Source organism: Scyliorhinus canicula, chromosome 12 (assembly GCF_902713615.1).
Source record: "Scyliorhinus canicula chromosome 12, sScyCan1.1, whole genome shotgun sequence".
Lineage (NCBI taxonomy): Eukaryota > Metazoa > Chordata > Chondrichthyes > Carcharhiniformes > Scyliorhinidae > Scyliorhinus > Scyliorhinus canicula.
In genome coordinates, this window is record NC_052157.1 from 140,618,011 (window position 1) to 140,637,598 (window position 19,588).

Consider the following 19,588-nt stretch of genomic DNA (forward strand, 5'->3'; position numbering starts at 1 on the left):
TCACTGCAGTGTTAATGTATGCCTACTTGTGACACTAATAAAGATTATTATTATTATTAGGTACTGGCCAACAGCTGTCAAGGGGAGCAGCAGAGTGACTCTCAATCTCCAGGCCAGGGCTGAGGAGGGTGAGCAATCAACCAGCCAAAAAAGAACAGGGCCACCAAGCCAGATAGTCAGCAGCCAGCCAGAAGCTCATGCAGTGGTCGAGGGTCAAAGCTCAAGGTCTGGCCACCTGAGCGAGGCTCGAGGCCTGGCCATCCAAGCAAGAGCCAAGAGTTGAGCAGATATGAAGTTGGGAGGTGCGAAGAAGGCTAGGCAAGCACCAACGTTGTGTCTCGGGGTATCAGGAAGCAGTGGCTATTGAGAGAGGGGCGACTCACCAGAGCCAGAGGCTAGCCAGGCAGATCTGAGTGAGAGGGCTGGGCTGGGCAGTAATCAGACCAGGAGCAAGGGTGAGAGAGAGAGCAGAACCCAGGTCAGATCAACAGCAAGCAGCCAGAAGCACAAGCAGTCATCAAGGCTCGAGGTATGGCCACCCAAGCGAGAGCAGAAAGCTGAACAGTGCAGCAGTCGGGACACGCAATGGCCAGGCAATTACGTTTTTCAATTAGTACAGGCTTGTTGTTATCATAAGTTAAAGAGCACTACAGCAGTCTGTCAAGCATTGATTTTGGGTTTCTGTGCCTTGAATTGTGAGAGCTGAGAGTGTGAGGCATCAGGAAGGCATTGATGCCATTTGGGGGCGGGCTGCAAATCATTGTGGACGGGCTGCCATGTCACCGGGGGTGGGGTGTGACTTGGGGCTCCCGTAGAGAGGGAGAGAGCAGGGCCCTCAAAAGATGTACATTCACTCTGGCAGCAAACGATCGACAGAGCTAAGTGACCCCGGAACAAACAGATCAGATCTAAGCTCTACTGTCCTGACACATATGTGAATGGTGCTGGGGAATTTAAAAACTCAATGGAGGGGAGGCTCCACAAGTTCATTGGGGAGCCCAGCACAGCAGCAGAAGAGATACGGTTGAAGCATTTCCAACAACCTTCAGCCAGAAGTGCTGAGTGGATCATCCATCTTGGCCTCCTCTGGAGTTCCCCAGCATCACAAATAACAGTCTTCAGCCAATTCGATTCACTCCACGTGATATTAGGAAACGGCTGTTGGATATTGCAACAGCTATGGGCCCTGACAACATTTCAGCAATGGTACTGAAGACAACCTGTCGTGCCACTAGTCAAGCTATTCCAATACAGCTACAACATCGGCATCAACCCAGAAATTTGGAAAATTGCCCAGATATATCCTGTACACAAAAAGCAGAATAAATCCAGCCCGGTCAATGACAGCCCAGAAGCCTACACTCGGTTATCAGTAATGGAAGAGGTACTCAACGGCAGCACTTGTTTAGCAATAGCCTGCTCACTGACACTCCGTTTGGGTTCTGCCAGGGCCACTCGACTCCTGACCTCAGTAAAGCCTTGGCTCAAAAATGGACAAATAGCTCAATTGAAGAGCTGGGGGCGAGAGTGACTGCTCTGGACACCAAGGCAGCTTTTGACTAAGTGGGAAGTCAAAGAGACTGAGCAAAGCTGGGGTCAATAGGAATCAGGGGAATCTCTCTGCTGGCTGGAGATTTACCTAGCACAAAGGTTGTGGTTGTTGAAGGTCAATCATCTCAAATTTCAGGAGTTCCTCACAGTAGTGTCCTCGGCCCAACCATTTTCAGCTGCTTCCATCATAAGGTATGAAGTGGGAAGGTTTGTTGATTATTGCACAATGTTCAGCACCATTCAAGACCCTTCAAACACTGAAGCAGTCACTGTCCAAATGCAGCAAGGCCTGGACATTATCCAGGCTTGGACTGACAAGTGGCAAGTAACCCAGATCACACAAGTGCCAGGCAATGACCATCTCCAATAAAAGAGAATCGAACCATTGGCCATTGACATTCAATGTCATTGCCATCGCCATCAACATCCTGAATGTTACCCACTAACCAGAAAGTGAACTGGACTAGCCATGTAAATACCTTGATTACAAGAGCAGGTTAGAAGCTAGTATTCCTGCGATAACTATACTAACTCACCACATGACTCCCCAAACCCTGTTGACCACCTACAAGGCACAAGTCAGGTTGTGATGGAATACTCCCCATTTGCCTGGATGAGTGCAGCTGAGACAACACTCGAGGAGCTCGATACCATACAGGGCAAAGTAGCCCACTTGATTGGCACACCATCACATTCACTCCCTCCAGCTGCAACGCACAGTGGCATAGTATGTACCATCTACAAGATTGAATTCACAAAGTCTCCTTAAACAGCATCTTCCAAACTCACGGACAATATCACGGACAATGGAAGGACAAAGACAGCAGATCCCAGGGACCACCACCACCTGGATATTCCTGTCCAAGCCACTCACCATCCTGACTTGGAAATGTCACGCCATTCCTTCATTGTCACTGGGTTAAAATGCTGGATCTCCCTTCCTAACAGTACCAACGGTGTACAAAGACACATGTACTGCAGCAGTTCAAGAAGGTGGCTCAACATCACCTTCTCAAGAGCAGTTAGAGATAGGCAATAAGTGCTGGCCTAGCCTGTGACACGCACATCTCAAGGACAAATTTTTAAAATGAAACTTATGCACTGTCCAACAATTAGCATGGGTTCAAAACCAGCATAAGATACTTTTGTAAACATTACCAATTTTAATAGTTAATGAGGGCATACAAGAAATTAAAGTTATAATGTATAAGTATTCTCCTTCATTAGACATATTTTAAATTATGTACAAAGCTTTGAAATGGCATACATGCATTTGTTCTTTGTTTTGGTCCAAGTAACTCTTAAATGTAGAAGCAATTTACATATAGCAATATTAATAAATAGAAAAATATTAAATTGAAGGCAAACTCACAAAATCATTTTGAACAAAGTGATTCAGCAATAGAACCAGACATGCCTGCGCCACTTTCTGTTCCCACTAAAAATAGGCACAGGCACCAACTTTGGCCTAAACAGGGCAACACTCTTAACTTATAGATAAGAAAGATTGGTATTAATCGGCTACATTATCCAACAACACAGGAAGCAAAAAATGAATTAACTAAGTTACAAATACCTGGTTTCTATCTTCCTGCATCTAGCTTTAAAAATAAAACTCGAGCCGCCAACTACAAACTCTCCCAACAGAGCAGTTTTGAAGAACTACCCCAGCTACTGATGCACGCTTCCGTTCAGAGTGAAGGAGAAATGTGATAGGTTGTCAAAGTGTCATTTCACTGACACTGCAGCCAGACAGCTGTGAAGTTACAGGCCTTCTAAAAATACCCAAAGAATGTATGCTCAGTTCCAACAGTTGGTGTTTCACCGTAATTTTATTTGACTTTAATCTTCCCTTATGAAGTCATTAAAAAACAGCGGCGTGTAGAAAACATTACACTAAGAAATGTTGTCGTCTGGTTGCCTACGTCATATTTCTGGTGCTCTTATTCCTTTTCAGAAAAAACAACACCTTGGTAATCTTTGACGATATTTCCATTCAGAGGAAAAACAAAACCCCCACCCCCCACCCCCACCCTTTTCCTGTTCAGAACTAATTTGCAACATATGTTTTACAGATATAGCTGTTAACCCTTTAGGCTCTCCTTTATTTTTTTCACACTTTGCAACACAAACAAGATTAAAGTAGCAGTTAAAAGCTCTAAATGAAATGAAGTAATAGGTATTAAAATGCATCGTCAGTTGCATTACTAAAAATACTAATAGCTCAGTGTAAAATGGCTAATGCATGATTTTAGAGTGACAGGCCCGTTATGTCATGTCATGCATTATTTGGCTTCTATGGGAAAGTTAGTCCTACATTTGTTGGCTTGTCCCATTATAGCCACAGTCATACTGCATTGGAGTGTCAATTTTCTAAAGTTTTGGAGCAGAGCTTGATCCCAAAAACTCCAGCGTAGAGCTGAGTGTTATCAATGAGCAAAGACCGGCACTTCATGATGAACAGCAAGATGTATTCAAGATTCACCAGTTGGAGCCAAACAATTTATAGTTAGCAGTTTTGGAGGGATTAGTTATGTGATTTAGTATTACTATGGGAGAAAACCTTAGGTTTAGCAAAGGGTTCAGCAGAACAAAAGGCCGGGAATAACTTACATAGGAAAGGGGATGAGGTCCTGAAAGCAGTCTTCAGGGGGCTCGGAAAGAGATTGAAAAACATGACCTAAAAGCAGTAATCTCAAGTTTACTCCCAGTTCCACATGCAAGCGTGTATAAAGAAAAGGTGAGGATGGAGCATTATTGGTTAAAGAAACAATTGCAGTTGTAATGAAGGATGATGTACTAAATGAAGCCAGATAAATTGAGCTTAGAAATAGAAAAGAGGCAGCCACATTGCCAGGACTTTACTCTTTTTTTTTTAATTTAGAGTACCCAATTAATTTTTTCCAATTAAGGGGCAATTTAGCGTGTTCAATCCACCTACCTTGCACATCTTTGGGTTGTGGGGGCGAAACCCACGCAAACACGGGGAGAATGTGCAAACTCCACACGGACAGTGACCCAGAGCCGGGATCGAACCTGGGACCTCAGCGCCGTGAGACTGCAGTGCTAACCTACTGAGCCACCGTGCTGCCCACCAGGACTTTATTCTTGACCCAAATAGTGGAAGGGAGTTAGAAGAGCCAATATGTAGAAGCATTTCCGAGTGCAAAAACAATAGGGCAGTAATCTTTAGGGACTTCAACTACCCTAATATCAATTAGGATATGAAGAGTGTGAAGGACAGAGGCCGCACAATTTTGAACTGCACTCGAAAGCTTTTTTAGCCAGCATGTAACAAGCCCAAGAGAGGGGGTGTCATTCTAGATTTAGTCTTCGGAAATGAAACTGGGCAAGTGGATAAAGTAGCAGTGGGGACCATTTTGGAGATTGTGGCAATAATGTAGTTAGATTTAGAATCATTATGGCAAAGGACAAAGATAGAACAGGAGTAAAAGTTCTAAATTGGGAGAAGACAAATTTTGCAAAGCTGAAGAGATGAGCTGGCAAGAGTGGACAGGACACAGCTATTAAAAGAAAAAAAACTGTTAAATCAGTGGGAAGCATTCAAAGATGAAATTCTGTGGCAGTGTAGACATATCCACACAAAAAAAAGTGTTTTGGATTGGATTGGATTTGTTTATTGTCACGTGTACCGAGGTAGTGAAAAGTATTTTTCTGCAAGCAGCTCAACAGATCATTCAGTACATGGGAAGAAAAGGGAGTTGAACAGAATTCAAGAAAATACATGAGAATACATGATAGGGCAACACAATATATACAATGTACTACATAAGCATTGGCATCGGATGAAGCAGACATGGGTGTAGTGTTAATGAGGACAGTCCATAAGAGGGTCATTTAGGAGTCTGGTGACAGTGGGGAAGAAGCTGTTTTTGAGTCTGTTCGTCCGTGTTCTCAGACTTCTGAATCTCCTGCCCGATGGAAGAAGTTGGAAAAGTGAGTAAGCCGGGTGGGAGGGATCCTTGATTATGCTGCCTGCTTTCCCCCGGCAGCGGGAGGTGTAGATGGAATCAATGGATGGGAGGCAGGTTCGTGTGATGGACTGGGCGGTATTCACGACTCTCTGAAGTTCCTTGCGGTCCTGGGCCGAGCAGTTGCCATACCAGGCTGTGATGCAGCCCGATAGGATGCTTTCTATAGTGCATCTGTAAAAGTTGGTAAGGGTTAATGTGGACATGCCAAATTTCCTTAGTTTCCTGAGGAAGTAAAGGCGCTGTTGTGCTTTCTTGGTGATAGCGTCGACATGAGTGGACGAGGATAGATTTTTGGTGATGTGCACTCTAGGAATTTGAAACTGCTCACCATCTCTACCTCGGCTCCGTTGATGTTGACAGGGGTGTGTACAGTACTTTGCTTCCTGAAGTCGATGACCAGTTCTTTAGTTTTGCTGGCATTAAGTGAGAGATTGTTGTTGTTGCACCACTCCACTAGGTTCTCTATCTCCCTCCTGTATTCGGACTCGTCGTTATTCGAGATCCGGCCCACTATGGTCGTATCGTCAGCAAACTTGAAGATGGAGTTGGAACCAAGTTTTGCCATGCAGTCGTGTGTGTACAGGGAGTAGAGTAGGGGGCTAAGTACGCAGCCTTGCGGGGCACCGGTGTTGAGGACTATTGTGGAGGAGGTGTTGGTGTTCATTCTTACTGACTGTGGTCTGTTGGTCAGAAAGTCAAGGATCCAGTTGCAGAGTGAGGAGCCATGTCCTAGGTTTTGGAGCTTTGATATGAGCTTGGCTGGGATTATGGTGTTGAAGGCGGAGCTGTAGTCAATAAATAGGAGTCTGATGTAGGAGTCCTTGTTTTCGAGATGCTCTAAGGATGAGGGAAATGGCGTCTGATGTGGACCGGTTGCGACGGTATGCGAATTGAAGTGGGTCAAGGTGTTCCGGGAGTATGGAGGTGATGCGCTTCATGATCAGCCTCTCGAAGCACTTCATTACAACTGACGTCAGGGCCACCGGGCGGTAGTCATTGAGGCACATTGCGTGGTTCTACTAAATCTGCACTACTAAATCTAAAGCACCCTGGTTATCCAGAAGCATTCAAGCCAACAGAACAATAAAGCTTACAACAGTCACAAAAGACTTAATTCAGTAGAAAACCCAGATTATAGGAAGTATAAGAGTGGATTAAAAATGGAAATTAGGAAAGCAAAGAGGGGATATGAAAAAATATTGGCAGGTAAAGTCAAAGAAAGTACCAAGAAATTTTACAAATACATTATGGGGCAGCAGGGTAGCATGGTGGTTAGCATAAATGCTTCACAGCTCCAGGGTCCCAGGTTCGATTCCCGGCTGGGTCACTGTCTGTGTGGAGTCTGCACGTCCTCCCCCTGTGTGCGTGGGTTTCCTCCGGGTGCTCCGGTTTCCTCCCACAGTCCAAAGATGTGCGGGTTAGGTGGATTGGCCATGCTAAATTGCCCATAGTGTCCTAATAAAAGTAAGGTTAATGGGGGGGGGTTGTTGGGTTACGGGTATAGGGTGGATACGTGGGTTTGAGTAGGGTGATCATGGCTCGGCACAACATTGAGGGCCGAAGGGCCTGTTCTGTGCTGTACTGTTCTATGTTCTATGTTCTATTAAGAGCAAGAAAATAACAAAGAACGGATCAGATCTATCAGAGATGTGCATTTTAACTTGTGGGTTGATTTAGAAAACATGGGCAGGGTTCTCAAAGAGTACTTGCCTGTTTTCACTAAAGAGAGGAATGGTGCAGACATTCTAGAAGAGGAGTGTAAAATATCAGATCCAATAAGCATAGTGAGAGAGAAAGTACTGGAGAGACTGGCTAACTTATCACGGCCAGATGGATTGTATCCCAAGCTGCTGAAGGGAGAAAATAGTGGATGCTCTGAGGATCATTTTCCAATCCTCGCTAGATACAGATGAGGTACCAGAGGATTGTCTGTCAACATTGTACTGTTATTTTAAAAGGGTGCAAGTGATAGGTCAGAAAACTATAGGCCAGTCATTCAGACTTCACCAGTGGGCCAATTATTGGAAATGATTCTGAGAGCCAGGATAAACTGTCAATTAGAAAGGCACGGATTGATCAGGGATAATCAGCATGGTTCTGTTAGAGGACGATCGTGCCTTACTAACTAAATAGAATTTTTTGAGGAAGTAGCAAGGAGGATTGATGAGGGTAGTGCAGTGGATATTATTTATGTGGACTTCAGTAAGGCATTTGGCAAGGTCCCACATGACTGGTCAGAAACGCGAGATCTCCTGGGATACAGGAGGAGGTGGCAGGTTGGATCCAAAAGTGGCTCAGTGACAACTGTGGGGATTGCGAGAAATGGTTATACAATATATTTTATATTTTGTCATAGTAATGTTACACAAACCCTGGGTAAAACTAATACAGGCAGTGTGTCTACTAAAGCTTTGAATAGGGGATCATAAAGAGGAGGTAATCATTGATTTTAACCATTTACTTGTTTACATATAGATGGCTAATAGAATGTTATTTGGGTTTAGGAAGTTCCCTGGGTGTGGATAATTTATGAGGCATTATGAACAGTCCTAGCTGAGCAGGTCATGGGACATCTTAGTGGATATGCTTACATAGATTTACATAGAATTTACAGTGCAGAAGGAGGCCATTCGGCCCATCGAGTCTGCACCGGCTCCTGGAAAGAGCACCCTACCCAAGGTTAACACCTCCACCCTATCCCCATAACCCAGTAACCCCACTCAACACTAAGGGCAATTTTGGACACTAAGGGCAATTTAACATGGCCAATCCACCTAACCTGCACATCTTTGGACTGTGGGAGAAAACCGGAGCACCCGGAGGAAACCCACGCACACACGGGGAGGATGTGCAGACTCCGCACAGACAGTGACCCAAGCCGGAATCGAACCTGGGACCCTGGAGCTGTGAAGCGATTGTGCTATCCACAATGCTACCGTGCTGCCTAATGCTTGGGATGCAGATTAATTAATGGAAGGAGCCAGATATGTCTGTAGTTTTATTATAATAATCTTTATTGTCACAAGTAGGCTTACATTAACACTGCAATGAAGTTACTGTGAAAGGCCCCTAGTCGCCACATTCCGGCACCTGTTCAGGTACACAGAGGGAGAATTCAGAATGTCCAAATTACCTAACAGCAGACCTTCGGGACTTGTGGGAGGAAACCCATGCTGAAACGGGGAGAACGTGCAGACTCCACATAGACAGTGACCCAAGCTGGGAATTGAACCTGCGACCGTGGAGCTGGGAAGCAACAGTGCTACCCACAGTGCAACCATGATGCCAAAGTCTGATATAAGATTTTAAGTTGAACAGCAGTTCACCATAGGATTCAAGTCTAACAAGAACAATTTTCAGGTTGTTCCTGAAAAGGGTGTCCTCAAGTTTTGCACAGAAAAGCAAGTAACCTTGATTGTTAACTTTATTTAAATGTGGCATTTGAACTGTATTGGGTTGCTCAATTCGACTATATAGTGACAGGTGTAGATAATGAGTTAAAGTACTTTTTCCCTTTATTTAAGCACTTTTTAAACTGTTAATTGGAAAGATTTTCTATGTTGCTAATGTGATTGTGTTTAAATTAAAGCTTGTTGTAACATAAAAGATACCTATCGGTCAGTGTTATCAGTCCTGTGGTTTTGTAGTCTTCCCTCACAGTCTTACAAATTGCAAATTGTTGGGATTTTTATATGGGAGTCCTAACCCAGGAAACCAATAGTAATGGTTGATGGATTTTTTGCAAATAGAGAAGTTTCCTGTGGTATTCCACAGGGCTCAGCATTGGGGCCCTTACTGTTTGTTGTATAGAAGAATAATTTAGACCTAAATGTGGGTGGCATGACTGGGAAATTTGCAGATGACACAAAAACTGGTCATGTAGTCGACACTGAAGAGGATAGCTGTTGACTCCAGAATGATATCAGTGGCTTGGTTGAGTGGGCAGGAAAGTGGCAAATGGAATTAAATCTGGAAAAGCGTGAGGTAATGCACTTGGGGAGGGCTAACAAAGCAAGAGCATACTCAATAAATGTGAAGAAATGGAGAGGCATTTAGGAAGGAGAGACTTTGGGATGCATGTCCCCAGGTCCTTGAAAGTGGAAGAATGGTGGAAAAGGTGGCCAAGAAAGCATATGGAATGCTTTCCATTACTAAGTGAGGAATTAAATATGAAAGCAGGGATGTAATGATGGAACTGTGTAAATGATGGTTAGGCCACAGCTGGAATTTTGTGTACAATTCTGGTCACATTACAGGAAGGATATAGTTGCTCTGGAGAGTGCAGAGGAGATTTACAAGAATGTTGCCACGGCTTGAAAATTTCAACTACGAGGAGAGATTGGATGAGCTAGGGTTGTTTTCCCGACAACAAAGGAAGCCAAGGGATGATGTAATTCAAGTGTACAAAATTATGAGGGGCTAGATAAGGGAGACAACAAAGACTTGTTTCCCTGAGCGAAGGATTAATTATGTTTGTGGTCGAGGCCAAAATGTTCAACTCATTTAAAAGATATCTGGTTCTACATCTGGAAAGTGGGATCAAAATGAGCGGCTGGTTTCTTTTTTGGCTGGCGTAGACAGGATGGGCTGAATGGCCTCTTTCTGCACCATAACCTTTCAAGTTCTATGGTTCAGTAGAATGACAGGTTTGGCTCTCTGGTAATATTCCACTTTCAGCCAGCAGTTCTGCAAAGCCATGATTTGAAAATGGTGGTATGATGCAAGCTTTTGGGAGACTATTTGGGCTGAACGGCTTGCTTCTGTACTGTAGACTTGAGAAAAGGAGAGCTTTGGTCTACACAATTCTCAGCTGTTTAGGAGAATCCTGCAAGAGAAGTCAGGACACTGAATTATAACTCCGCGCATAGAGAAAAGATAGGCCCAAGAACCCAAGTCAGGTGAGCGGGTACAGAGCAACTGTCCCAGTAGGGCACAGGGATTTGTCCCAAAAGGAAGTCTCACGCGGCATGGTGGCACAGTGGCTAGCACTGCTGCCTCACGGCACCAAGGACCCGGGTTCATCACTGTCCATGTGGAGTTTGCACTCTCCCCGTGTCTGCGTGTGACTCACCCCACAAACCAAATATGTGCAAGGTAGGTAGACTCACCACGCTAAATTGCCTTTCAATTGGGAAAAAAAAATTGGGTACTAATTTATTTTTTTAAAAAGCAAGTCTCACATAAGGAATTACGACAAGGAACAGAAACAGGTCCCAGTGGAGTTCAGTTAAGAGAGGAAAAGTGGAAAAGGCATGGGGAATAGTCTTTAGGTAAAACGGGCTGTTGGGGCAAAGGTACGTCATTGGAGCATTAGTGTTTTGTGCCTGTAATTTGAATATATATATATTTACAGTCCATATCAGAAGTCTTGACTTTCTCTATGTGTGCACTCGTTCTGACGGGGAGGGGAGTAGAATAATCCTCCTCCCCAGTTATCCATGGGAGAACAGAGGGCACGATCCCTGCTGCATTGCGCGGGACGCGAATCTGAGCACGCCTGTTAGATTGCAGGAGAGGCCAAAATCAGAAACTGCGCCAGGCACTAAAAAAATACCAGCTGCAACCAGCTTTCAGAATGCCGGCCATTCCGCGCATGCGTGCTCCATCAGCAGTGTGCAGGTCCGGAGCCCAGTGACGCAGAACGCCTCCTCCTGACATTGGCGCACAGATCTAGCAGGTTTTTTTTCCGCAGGCCCATAGCACAATGGCGCAGCACGCCTCCTCCTGATGTCATTACTGCAAGAATTGTAGACATCACATCTCCAGTTATTTAACTCAGTAGGCCTACCTGTTATTATATTATGCTTACCTTCGGAGACAATAGGGCCCCACCATTTTAAGTGTAATAGATTCCAAGCTTGCTTTCATTAAGTTGGCCTCATTTTCTATAGTAATTCCTAAAACTCATGAACAGGATATTTACAACAAACGGCTCAGAGTCACTGTGCTACTAGTACCTTTGCCACTAGAACATTCATTTTGAAACCCAGGGTGGCAGCCCACGGGTGGGTCACAGACGGGTGTCGGGGAGGGTCATGTAACGCGGAGTTCCAGTCACGGGGCTATGCTTTGCAGGGTTTCGGATCGCGGTAAGAGACAGTGCTCCCTCAGCAATGTACAGGTCCGAAGCCCAGCAGTGCAGAATGCCTCCTCCTGACATTGGGGAGACCCAGCAGTTTTTTTTCCCGCAGGCCGCGTCTGACCCAGGAGCAGTTTTTTTTTAAAATCACAGGACTCTTCCTGCCTGGAGCGGTGGCAGAGAACAGATCACGCGCCACGTATACTGACGTCAAGCATTCTGGGCGCAAGGGAGATTCCTCCATTTTGTAGCTTCAGGGCCTCTGGTGAACAACCCATGAAGAGCCTGAAAACAGGAACAAAGGAGCAGAAAGATGATTACTTGAGGTGTGGGTTTATTAATTGTGGTGTGGGTTTATTAATTGTGCCATTGTAAATCAGGATTAAAAGCTCATGTGTTATACACAGGAAAGCACTAGCGAATGAAAGTTTAAAACTCTAAGCTTCAAAGCCATTTGAAGACTAAGCATGGTGAGTTAAACGGACAAACATCTTGATTTTTTTTTCAATGGATGCAGTGCAGCTGCAGTAATTATCAGAAATGTAACATTAAATAACAAAGCAAGTGAGATCGTGAGGACCAGCAAGTGAGATCGTGAGGACCAAGCAAGCTCACCTTCACATTAAAGTTAAGTGAAAATGGTGGGTTGCAAAGTTCAGGTGGCATGGCTCCCGAAGAATGGCTGGTTGGTAAAACACTGCACTAGACTATAGATTTGTGGGGGAAAGGGTGTATGAGTGTGAGGGCTGATATTGGCAGGAAAGTCAGAGTGGAAGAAGCTCAAATAAGCTTTGTGGAGCTTAGGGGAGCATTCCTCTATTACCCAATCCCACAAAAACTAGGATAAGCTTACCTTTGGAATCCACATCGGCAGGCAGCACTATGAATGATCAGAATGTGTACACTGCACCAACACCAGCCAGTTCAGCCAAAATAGAAATTAAAAGGTCCGATATATATGATGAGTTCCCAATTACCATTTTATGTATTTGAGAAAGGAATAGAAGTACATACACCAGTGTAGAACAATTTAGCCAAATGGCCTGTTTGTGTGGTGCAAATGTGAAGTAATCCTATATAGTAGTGTTATGACGGCTTAGAACTCCAAAACATAATCCACCAGTGATGGATCTAAATGCTGGGGGGGGGGGGGGGGGGTTCCCCTAACGGGAGAGTGGGGAGCTTAAGATAAAGTCAGCAATTTAAGTCCAAGTTGAGGGAAGAAATCTTCATTCAGAGATTGTGAATCTTTGATATTCTCTGCCCGATAGGGGTACAGTAGATGCTAGATGCTTAAGTGTGATGGATGCAAGAATTTGTTTTATTTTATATTTGTTGCAGCGATATTGTTAAAAAGAAGGGTTTAAGATGAATACAGCCAGTATATCTGCTAAAGCTGTGATTAAGGTGTCATAAAAGTGAGATAATCCTCGATTTTGCAGGGGGAGCATCCTGCTGATAGATTTGAGAAGCATTTACATGTGCACAGATAGATGGCTAATGGAATATTGTTTTGGTTTGGAGGACTCTGGGTACAAATGATGTAACTAAGGGAAGGAGCCAGGTCTGTCCATAGTTTCAGTTTGCCACAGGATTTTAGCCTGACAAGTGGCTTTAGTTTTCTCCGAAAAGCTTTTCTGAGGTTCTCTTCAAGGACTGCACAGAGAAAGGTACAACCTGGCTGTTGGTTTGCTTAATTAGAATATTTAGTGACAGATTTAGGAAGTGAGTTGAACTGTTAACGGTAAGGCTTCTTTTGTTGCAATTGCGATTAATTATGTTTAAATTAAAGTTTGTTTTAACATGAAAGGTGCTTACTGATCAGTGTTATCACTCCTGTGGTGCAGTCACATTTCCTCAGTTTACAAATTGTAAATAGTTGAATTTTCATCCGGGATCCTAACATCAGGCACTGAGCAAATTCAACACTGAAACAGATAGATTTTTACACACAAAAGAAATCAAGGGATATAATGGAAAGGTGGAGTGGAGCTAGAAGATCAGCCATGGATTATTGACCTGGATTCTGTGGTAGTAATAACAGCAAAACCGACAGGATTTACTATCTTTACTCCACTGAAACCGACAGCAACCTTTGAAGTCTGCACTTGCAGCAAATAACACAGAAATCCACGGTAACTGTTAGTGATCATACACTTCCCCACAGGTATGCTGTTAAGTATCTGCAGTATCAAATGCTGAATTAAATGGAATTTTCAAGAACTTCTATTCTTACGTTGTTAGGTCTCACTGCAATAACCCTCAAAGAGTTGCACATTGTTGAATGAGACATGGCTGGGTTTTTTTTTAAAATAGGATGCAAACTTCATAATTATTTCTGAACAGCGTGATTAGCTTTTCTAGCTAATGAAATATTTGAGAAATTTCAAAAACTCCTTATATTTTTAGAACAATACATTCATATGTTTGCAAAAAGTTTGTTCATTCTGGTTTTAGTTAACTTAATCCAATCATAAACATTTTCAAAGAGCAAAATAAATTAAAAAAGTGTTTTAAACTGTTGGCTTGCTATTTGTGAATGCTTCAACCTGATGGGCTCTTTACTTGCTTTCTGGCAATATTGTTGTTACATGCCAAGACATCCGTTGACTTGGTGTCAGATTTAAACTGCTATTGAGAAATGCACGCCATAACAGGTTGCTAGAGCTTTGTGGGCAGATTTATTCAAGTCGGTGATAAACACTTTTGTTTCTGGGTCAGTAAATAACAAAGCAGTCTTGAGGCATCGACTCCAGCTCCTATTTCTGATGTTCTTAAATAAGCCTATTACCCAACTCAGAAGCACTCCAGACAAGCAGTGGTGGATTCAGCAGCACATAGCACAGTCACAGCACCAACTAGTTATTGCCCAACTCTAGAGGGCGCTACTGCCCTATATTCGTTTTGACACATACTGGACACTGAAAATTCAGCATATTGACTCAACTGCCCTCAATAGTGGCCTAAGAGACTCAGCTGTATCATGGCATTCCAGTGTTTGGTGTGGCATCCTGCATCTACTGCTCTATAAACCAGACAGAGACAGTGTTTGAAAAAAATTATCTTACCCATATGCAGTACCAATGTAAATAACTAGGAAAACTACATTTTGGAAAAGGAACAAAGTCGTTTACAAGTTAAGTTGTATTTCTGTGGAATTCTAAAAAGGACCTTGCATTTATACAACACCTTTGAAGGTTCAGGCTACCACAAATCACAAAATGCTTTACAGCCAATTCAGTGCTTTTGAAGTGTAGTCACCACCGTAATGCAAGAAGCACAGCAGCCAATTTGTACACAGCAAATAACAATGAGATAATTACCAGATAATCTGATTTAGTGGCATCCATTAAAGAATTTGGTCAGGACATCACGAAGAATTCTACTGTCTGAGGTTGCCATCACTCTATCATAATAGAGGAAATCTGATGGGAACGTCGGCAGCACACAGGCAAAGTTAAATGAAAAAATCTGGAAGTTGCTGTTAGAGATACCCTGCTGGTCAAAATGGTGCATTCAGCATTGAAATGACTGAAATGGCATGAACATGCTGCTCTTGCCCACTGGTTCTGCACTAAACATTGCTGTGCATTTAAGCGAGGCACATTTTGAAGTAATCAGTGTTAAAACACCGTAATGTGACAATTATTGTTGAAAAACACCTTTGCCCTGTAGATTTGATTTTTACAACTGTAGAGTTGTAAAAGAAAATTAATGCTACATTGATAAAGTTACAGTTTCCATTTCTTATTTCTCATTCCCTTAATCTCCTCTGTATTTCCCAATCTGTGATCTATCTTGTTATGCTCTTAGCGTAACATAAGCGGCTTCCTTGATGTGCACTTGACAAAGGAGGGTTCAGACGTGGAGATAACTTCAACACGTTTATTAAACTATTTACAATTCTCCTACTCGGGTTCGCCACTACTGTTAATCCTTCTGTAGCTACTCAGACTGACTAACCAGTCTGCTACAATCCACGTGGTGGATGTGATATTGAATCAACCCTGTGTCTCTACTCACTGACTGTCTCCACTGGAAAGAGGAAGATCATGCGTGTTGTGTCCTTTATATATGGGTTGATGTAATGCCCTCCTGTGGTAGTGTCACCTTTGTGTGTATCGTGATTGCCCATTGGTCGTGTCCTATCTAACTGATCTATTGGTTGAGTGTCTGTGTGTCATGTCTCTGGTGCTCCCTCTAGTGTCTAGCTAGTCTACATGTATTTACATTATGCACTTGTGTATTTACAGTGATGCATATCACCACATGATCCATTTTATGTTTCATGCTTTATGCTTTCTGGTTTTGACTCTACACCTCTCAGTGAAGATTCTTTAATATGGCACATTGATAATCCTTATTCACACATGCCGCAGAGCCCCTGTAGAGGGCGTGCACTGGAAAAGGCACCAGATTAGAAAAAATCTACATATTTCTGCGGACAATTATCAGCACAGTGAACAGAGAGTGCTGTTTCCTAGCAAAAGCAAAATCTGAGCCAAAGTATTAAAATGAAGACAAAACAGTTCCTGTTCAGTGGCAGGTAAAGGGATTATTAAAACTATGTTTTTGAGGTTATGATGATTGGAATGGGAGGAATGGAAGAGTGCGCAGTTTGATGAATCCCACTACTTCACAGTTTGCACCATAAATTTAAAAGTTTGACACACGGTCAAGAGGTTTCTAGCTGCTCTGAAACTGCTTACTAACCTTTTCTTTTCCAGGAATTGCAGAGTGCCTTTAAGGGATAGTGTCTTTCAGTTCTTAGTCCTTAAGAACCATTTTCTGCGATTACAATGTTCATGGGACTGTCTCAGTATCATGGATGTATGTAAAATTTTGAACAGCAAATTATATATTCAGTAATTTCACTGCACTTCCATAAAGGAAGAACCCACCATTACCTGTATGCTGCAGTGAAACATCAGAACCCGCTCTAGATCTAGAACCACCCGATAGTAACATCTGGATGTAAATTTCTAGCCCATCATACTCGAGATATTACCCATAAACCAGAGATATATATTCAAAGATAAAGCTAATAATTTTACAAGAAAGAGCCAAGAAGTTCCAACTGCCTATCAATCTGCAAGGAAACAATACACAAATGAAAATCAGCTGTAACTGACTTGAGCATATTCCGGGGATTGAATCTCGTGACAATAAAATGAATTTTACCTTAGCAGTCAAACTCATTGTGTATCGCAGGATACCAAGCTCTCTTTATAAAATTGAGCATCAGCAGAATCATGCTGACAGTGCACTAGAGATTTCATAATATATTAAAAAGGATACAGAAATACTTTATTCTGAACTCCAGTCAGTGTACAATGCAAAATAAAGTACATTTATAACTACCCGTAATTTACCAGTAGATGTCTTCATTTGATGTCAATAATTGACGACATGAAACTCAAGAATGTGACCTTATAGATACCCATGGAAAATGTTGTTTAATTCTCCTCCCTAAAGTAATTGGTGGCCTACTTTTACACAGATCCAACAGGATTACATTAGTGATGTCTTTGGGTTTGATAAAGACAGACAATCTGTGTCTATGATCCTTATCTGAGCACAGGTATTCAAACACCGGTGTTTTTAAGCAATCAGCATAGCACATATCCATAATAGTATAAAGGTAAAAATAACAGTGGCTCACTCAAACGCCTAATGCCATTGTTCAAGCAAATGTATAGCCTGTTCAAAGGAGTTAGTTCACGGAGTTTAACTGACTTATTGTGAACCTGTGTTTAATACAGATCAGCAAGTTAAAAAAATTACTTAAAAGAAAGCAAATTCATTTCACAGAAATATTTTGTGCTGTTCATGTAGTGTTGAAGGATCTCGAAAACCTCACCAAAGATCAAATTACAAGCGATAGGCATGGTCAACAACATATTCATTATATGAGCAAAGAAAAATAACCCTGATCTCATGAAGTAGCTCATAGAAGCACCAAATAAAAACATAATTATTCACTTTTTTAGCAGCTGCATGTATATTGTACAATATATCAGCTCCATAGCTGTGGTCAATATAATAAATAATAATATAATAATCGCTTATTGTCACAAGTAAGGGTCAATGATCATGAAAGCATGATATATATCATGGCTAGATGACCAAGAGACTCTGGGAGCAAGACACAGAGCATGCTGTGTCCAGAGAATAATGTACTTACCATGAGAGCTTTGGTGTAAATCGTTGTAATTACGTTGGTTTTGACTTTTTCTTAAAACTATTATATACAAGTTCAATGGTGAAAGAGAAACCTCATCCAACTCGAAGATAACACAAGTAGAGGACAGCAAGTCAAACCCGTCATTGCTGTATAACATTGACTAATTCCCAGTCACTTGCCTTGTTCCCAAAGGTTCTAAAGCCTTTCGGAGCAAGTGAGGGAACAATTCATCTTCAAAAGGAAAACTCTGCAACTTGCATGAGATTTTAAACTTCATGCATGACATTGATAACGATGTTATTAGGAAAACAAAGGTAGTTTTATGGCATTTGTTTTTGTATTGGTAAACATTAGAAATAAGGTATAGTTTTAGGTGTATTTAATTTAATATCTGTGCCTCGAAGGGATCTATAGTTAGATTCATGCTGGACAAGGGTGTTTGTGTGCGGGTTGTTTAAGTTCCAACTATTATAGAAGGAGCTACTGCATAAAGAGTAAAGAAAATTGCTTGCCAAGTGGAAGCATTTGTAAGGGGGAATAACTTTCTTTAGTTTTAGCAGGGTTCTTTAGTTGGTGTAAAACCTGTAGTAGATTCTCTGGTAGAAGAGGAGCAGAAGCTCTGTTCAAAAAAGTCATTTGGAAAACACGAGTGGATTTCAGAATGCACCCTGCTAATGGAAAGCCTTATTGCATGAGGTTTTAAAACGTGTTTTAGGGAGTGGAGCTTGGAAGCTCTCATGTGACAATCATCTGGGGAAGGGGGGGGGGGGGGTTTGAGGAGAAATCCACAGACACTAACTTGGGTTCAGAGTAGAGTCTGTGTTTGACCACAGCCAATCTGTGTGTTTTAGAACAGTTCTGTGTGCTGATGACCATTGTAGCTTCAAATGTACTGTGTAATTTATGCTAATCTTAAAACCAGTGTGTAATTGTTATTCCAAAGGGCGTGTAAAGGCGTTTTGTATTATCACCCATTTATTTCCATGTTTAAAAACATTGCTATTAAAATTAATTAGTGGTCATGTGATTCTGGTCCTCCACATGTGACTTTTTTAAAAAAATCAAAATTAAGGGCTTTTGAGCCAGGATTCTATTCTGGGATCTTCCTGTCCAGTTATAACATCAACAGGGATCGTAACACAATACAGGACTTTTGAAATGCACATTTTCCTTCATACTAAGGCCACTGTTATTTTCAATGGAAGAAAATTCATATTGCACAGTTCTGGCAAAGACAGCTGAGTCTTTTGGTAACAGTTACACAATCATATGGTTTCCACATTCAAAACATCTTGCAAAAATATTTAAAATATTTAAGTAGAAATTTATTGAAAAACTGTGGCGGTTCCTCTGTTTTCATAAATAACACTTCCTTCTCCAAACACTACGACCAGAATGTTCTCTACAGACACAGTGCAGTATCAGAACTTTGCACGAAGAATACAAAGAACAATTAATACCAAATTGCTATTCGTTGATGGCAAACTGGCAGCTGGGCACTTGTAGGTTCTTGCCAGTATTAGTGGTTGTGTGATTACTACAGCTATGGGGAGGTGGTGGGATAGTGGTATTGTCACTGGCCTAGTAATCCAGAGACTCAGAGTACTCTGGGGTCCCAGGTTCAAATCCCACCACTGCAGATGACTTTTATTGAAGTCAATAAAAATCTGGAATTAAAACGACCATGAAACTATTGTCGATTGTTGTAAAAATCCATCTGGTTCATTAATGTCCTTTAGGGAAGAAAACTCCTTATCTGGTCTGGCCTATATGTGACTC

General features: G+C 42.2%; 1 protein-coding gene across 18 annotated transcripts in view; it reads right to left on the minus strand.

Moving 5' to 3' along the window:
* myo18ab (myosin XVIIIAb) overlaps positions 1-19,588 on the minus strand; it is a 299,483-nt gene that overhangs the window by 226,434 nt on the left and 53,461 nt on the right. For 2 of the 18 annotated variants that reach the window (XM_038814292.1, XM_038814290.1), the window contains exon 1: positions 3,128-3,253. The exons of 14 other annotated variants lie outside the window; for them this stretch is intronic. Coding sequence is in view for 2 of the 4 variants with exons in the window: in XM_038814293.1 (XP_038670221.1) it covers positions 3,128-3,148 (21 nt within the window). In the remaining 2 variants the exon portion in view is untranslated. Of the gene's footprint in view, positions 1-3,127; positions 3,254-19,588 lie in introns of those variants that run through there. 2 more of the 18 variants (XM_038814293.1, XM_038814299.1) reach the window with 2 other exon arrangements.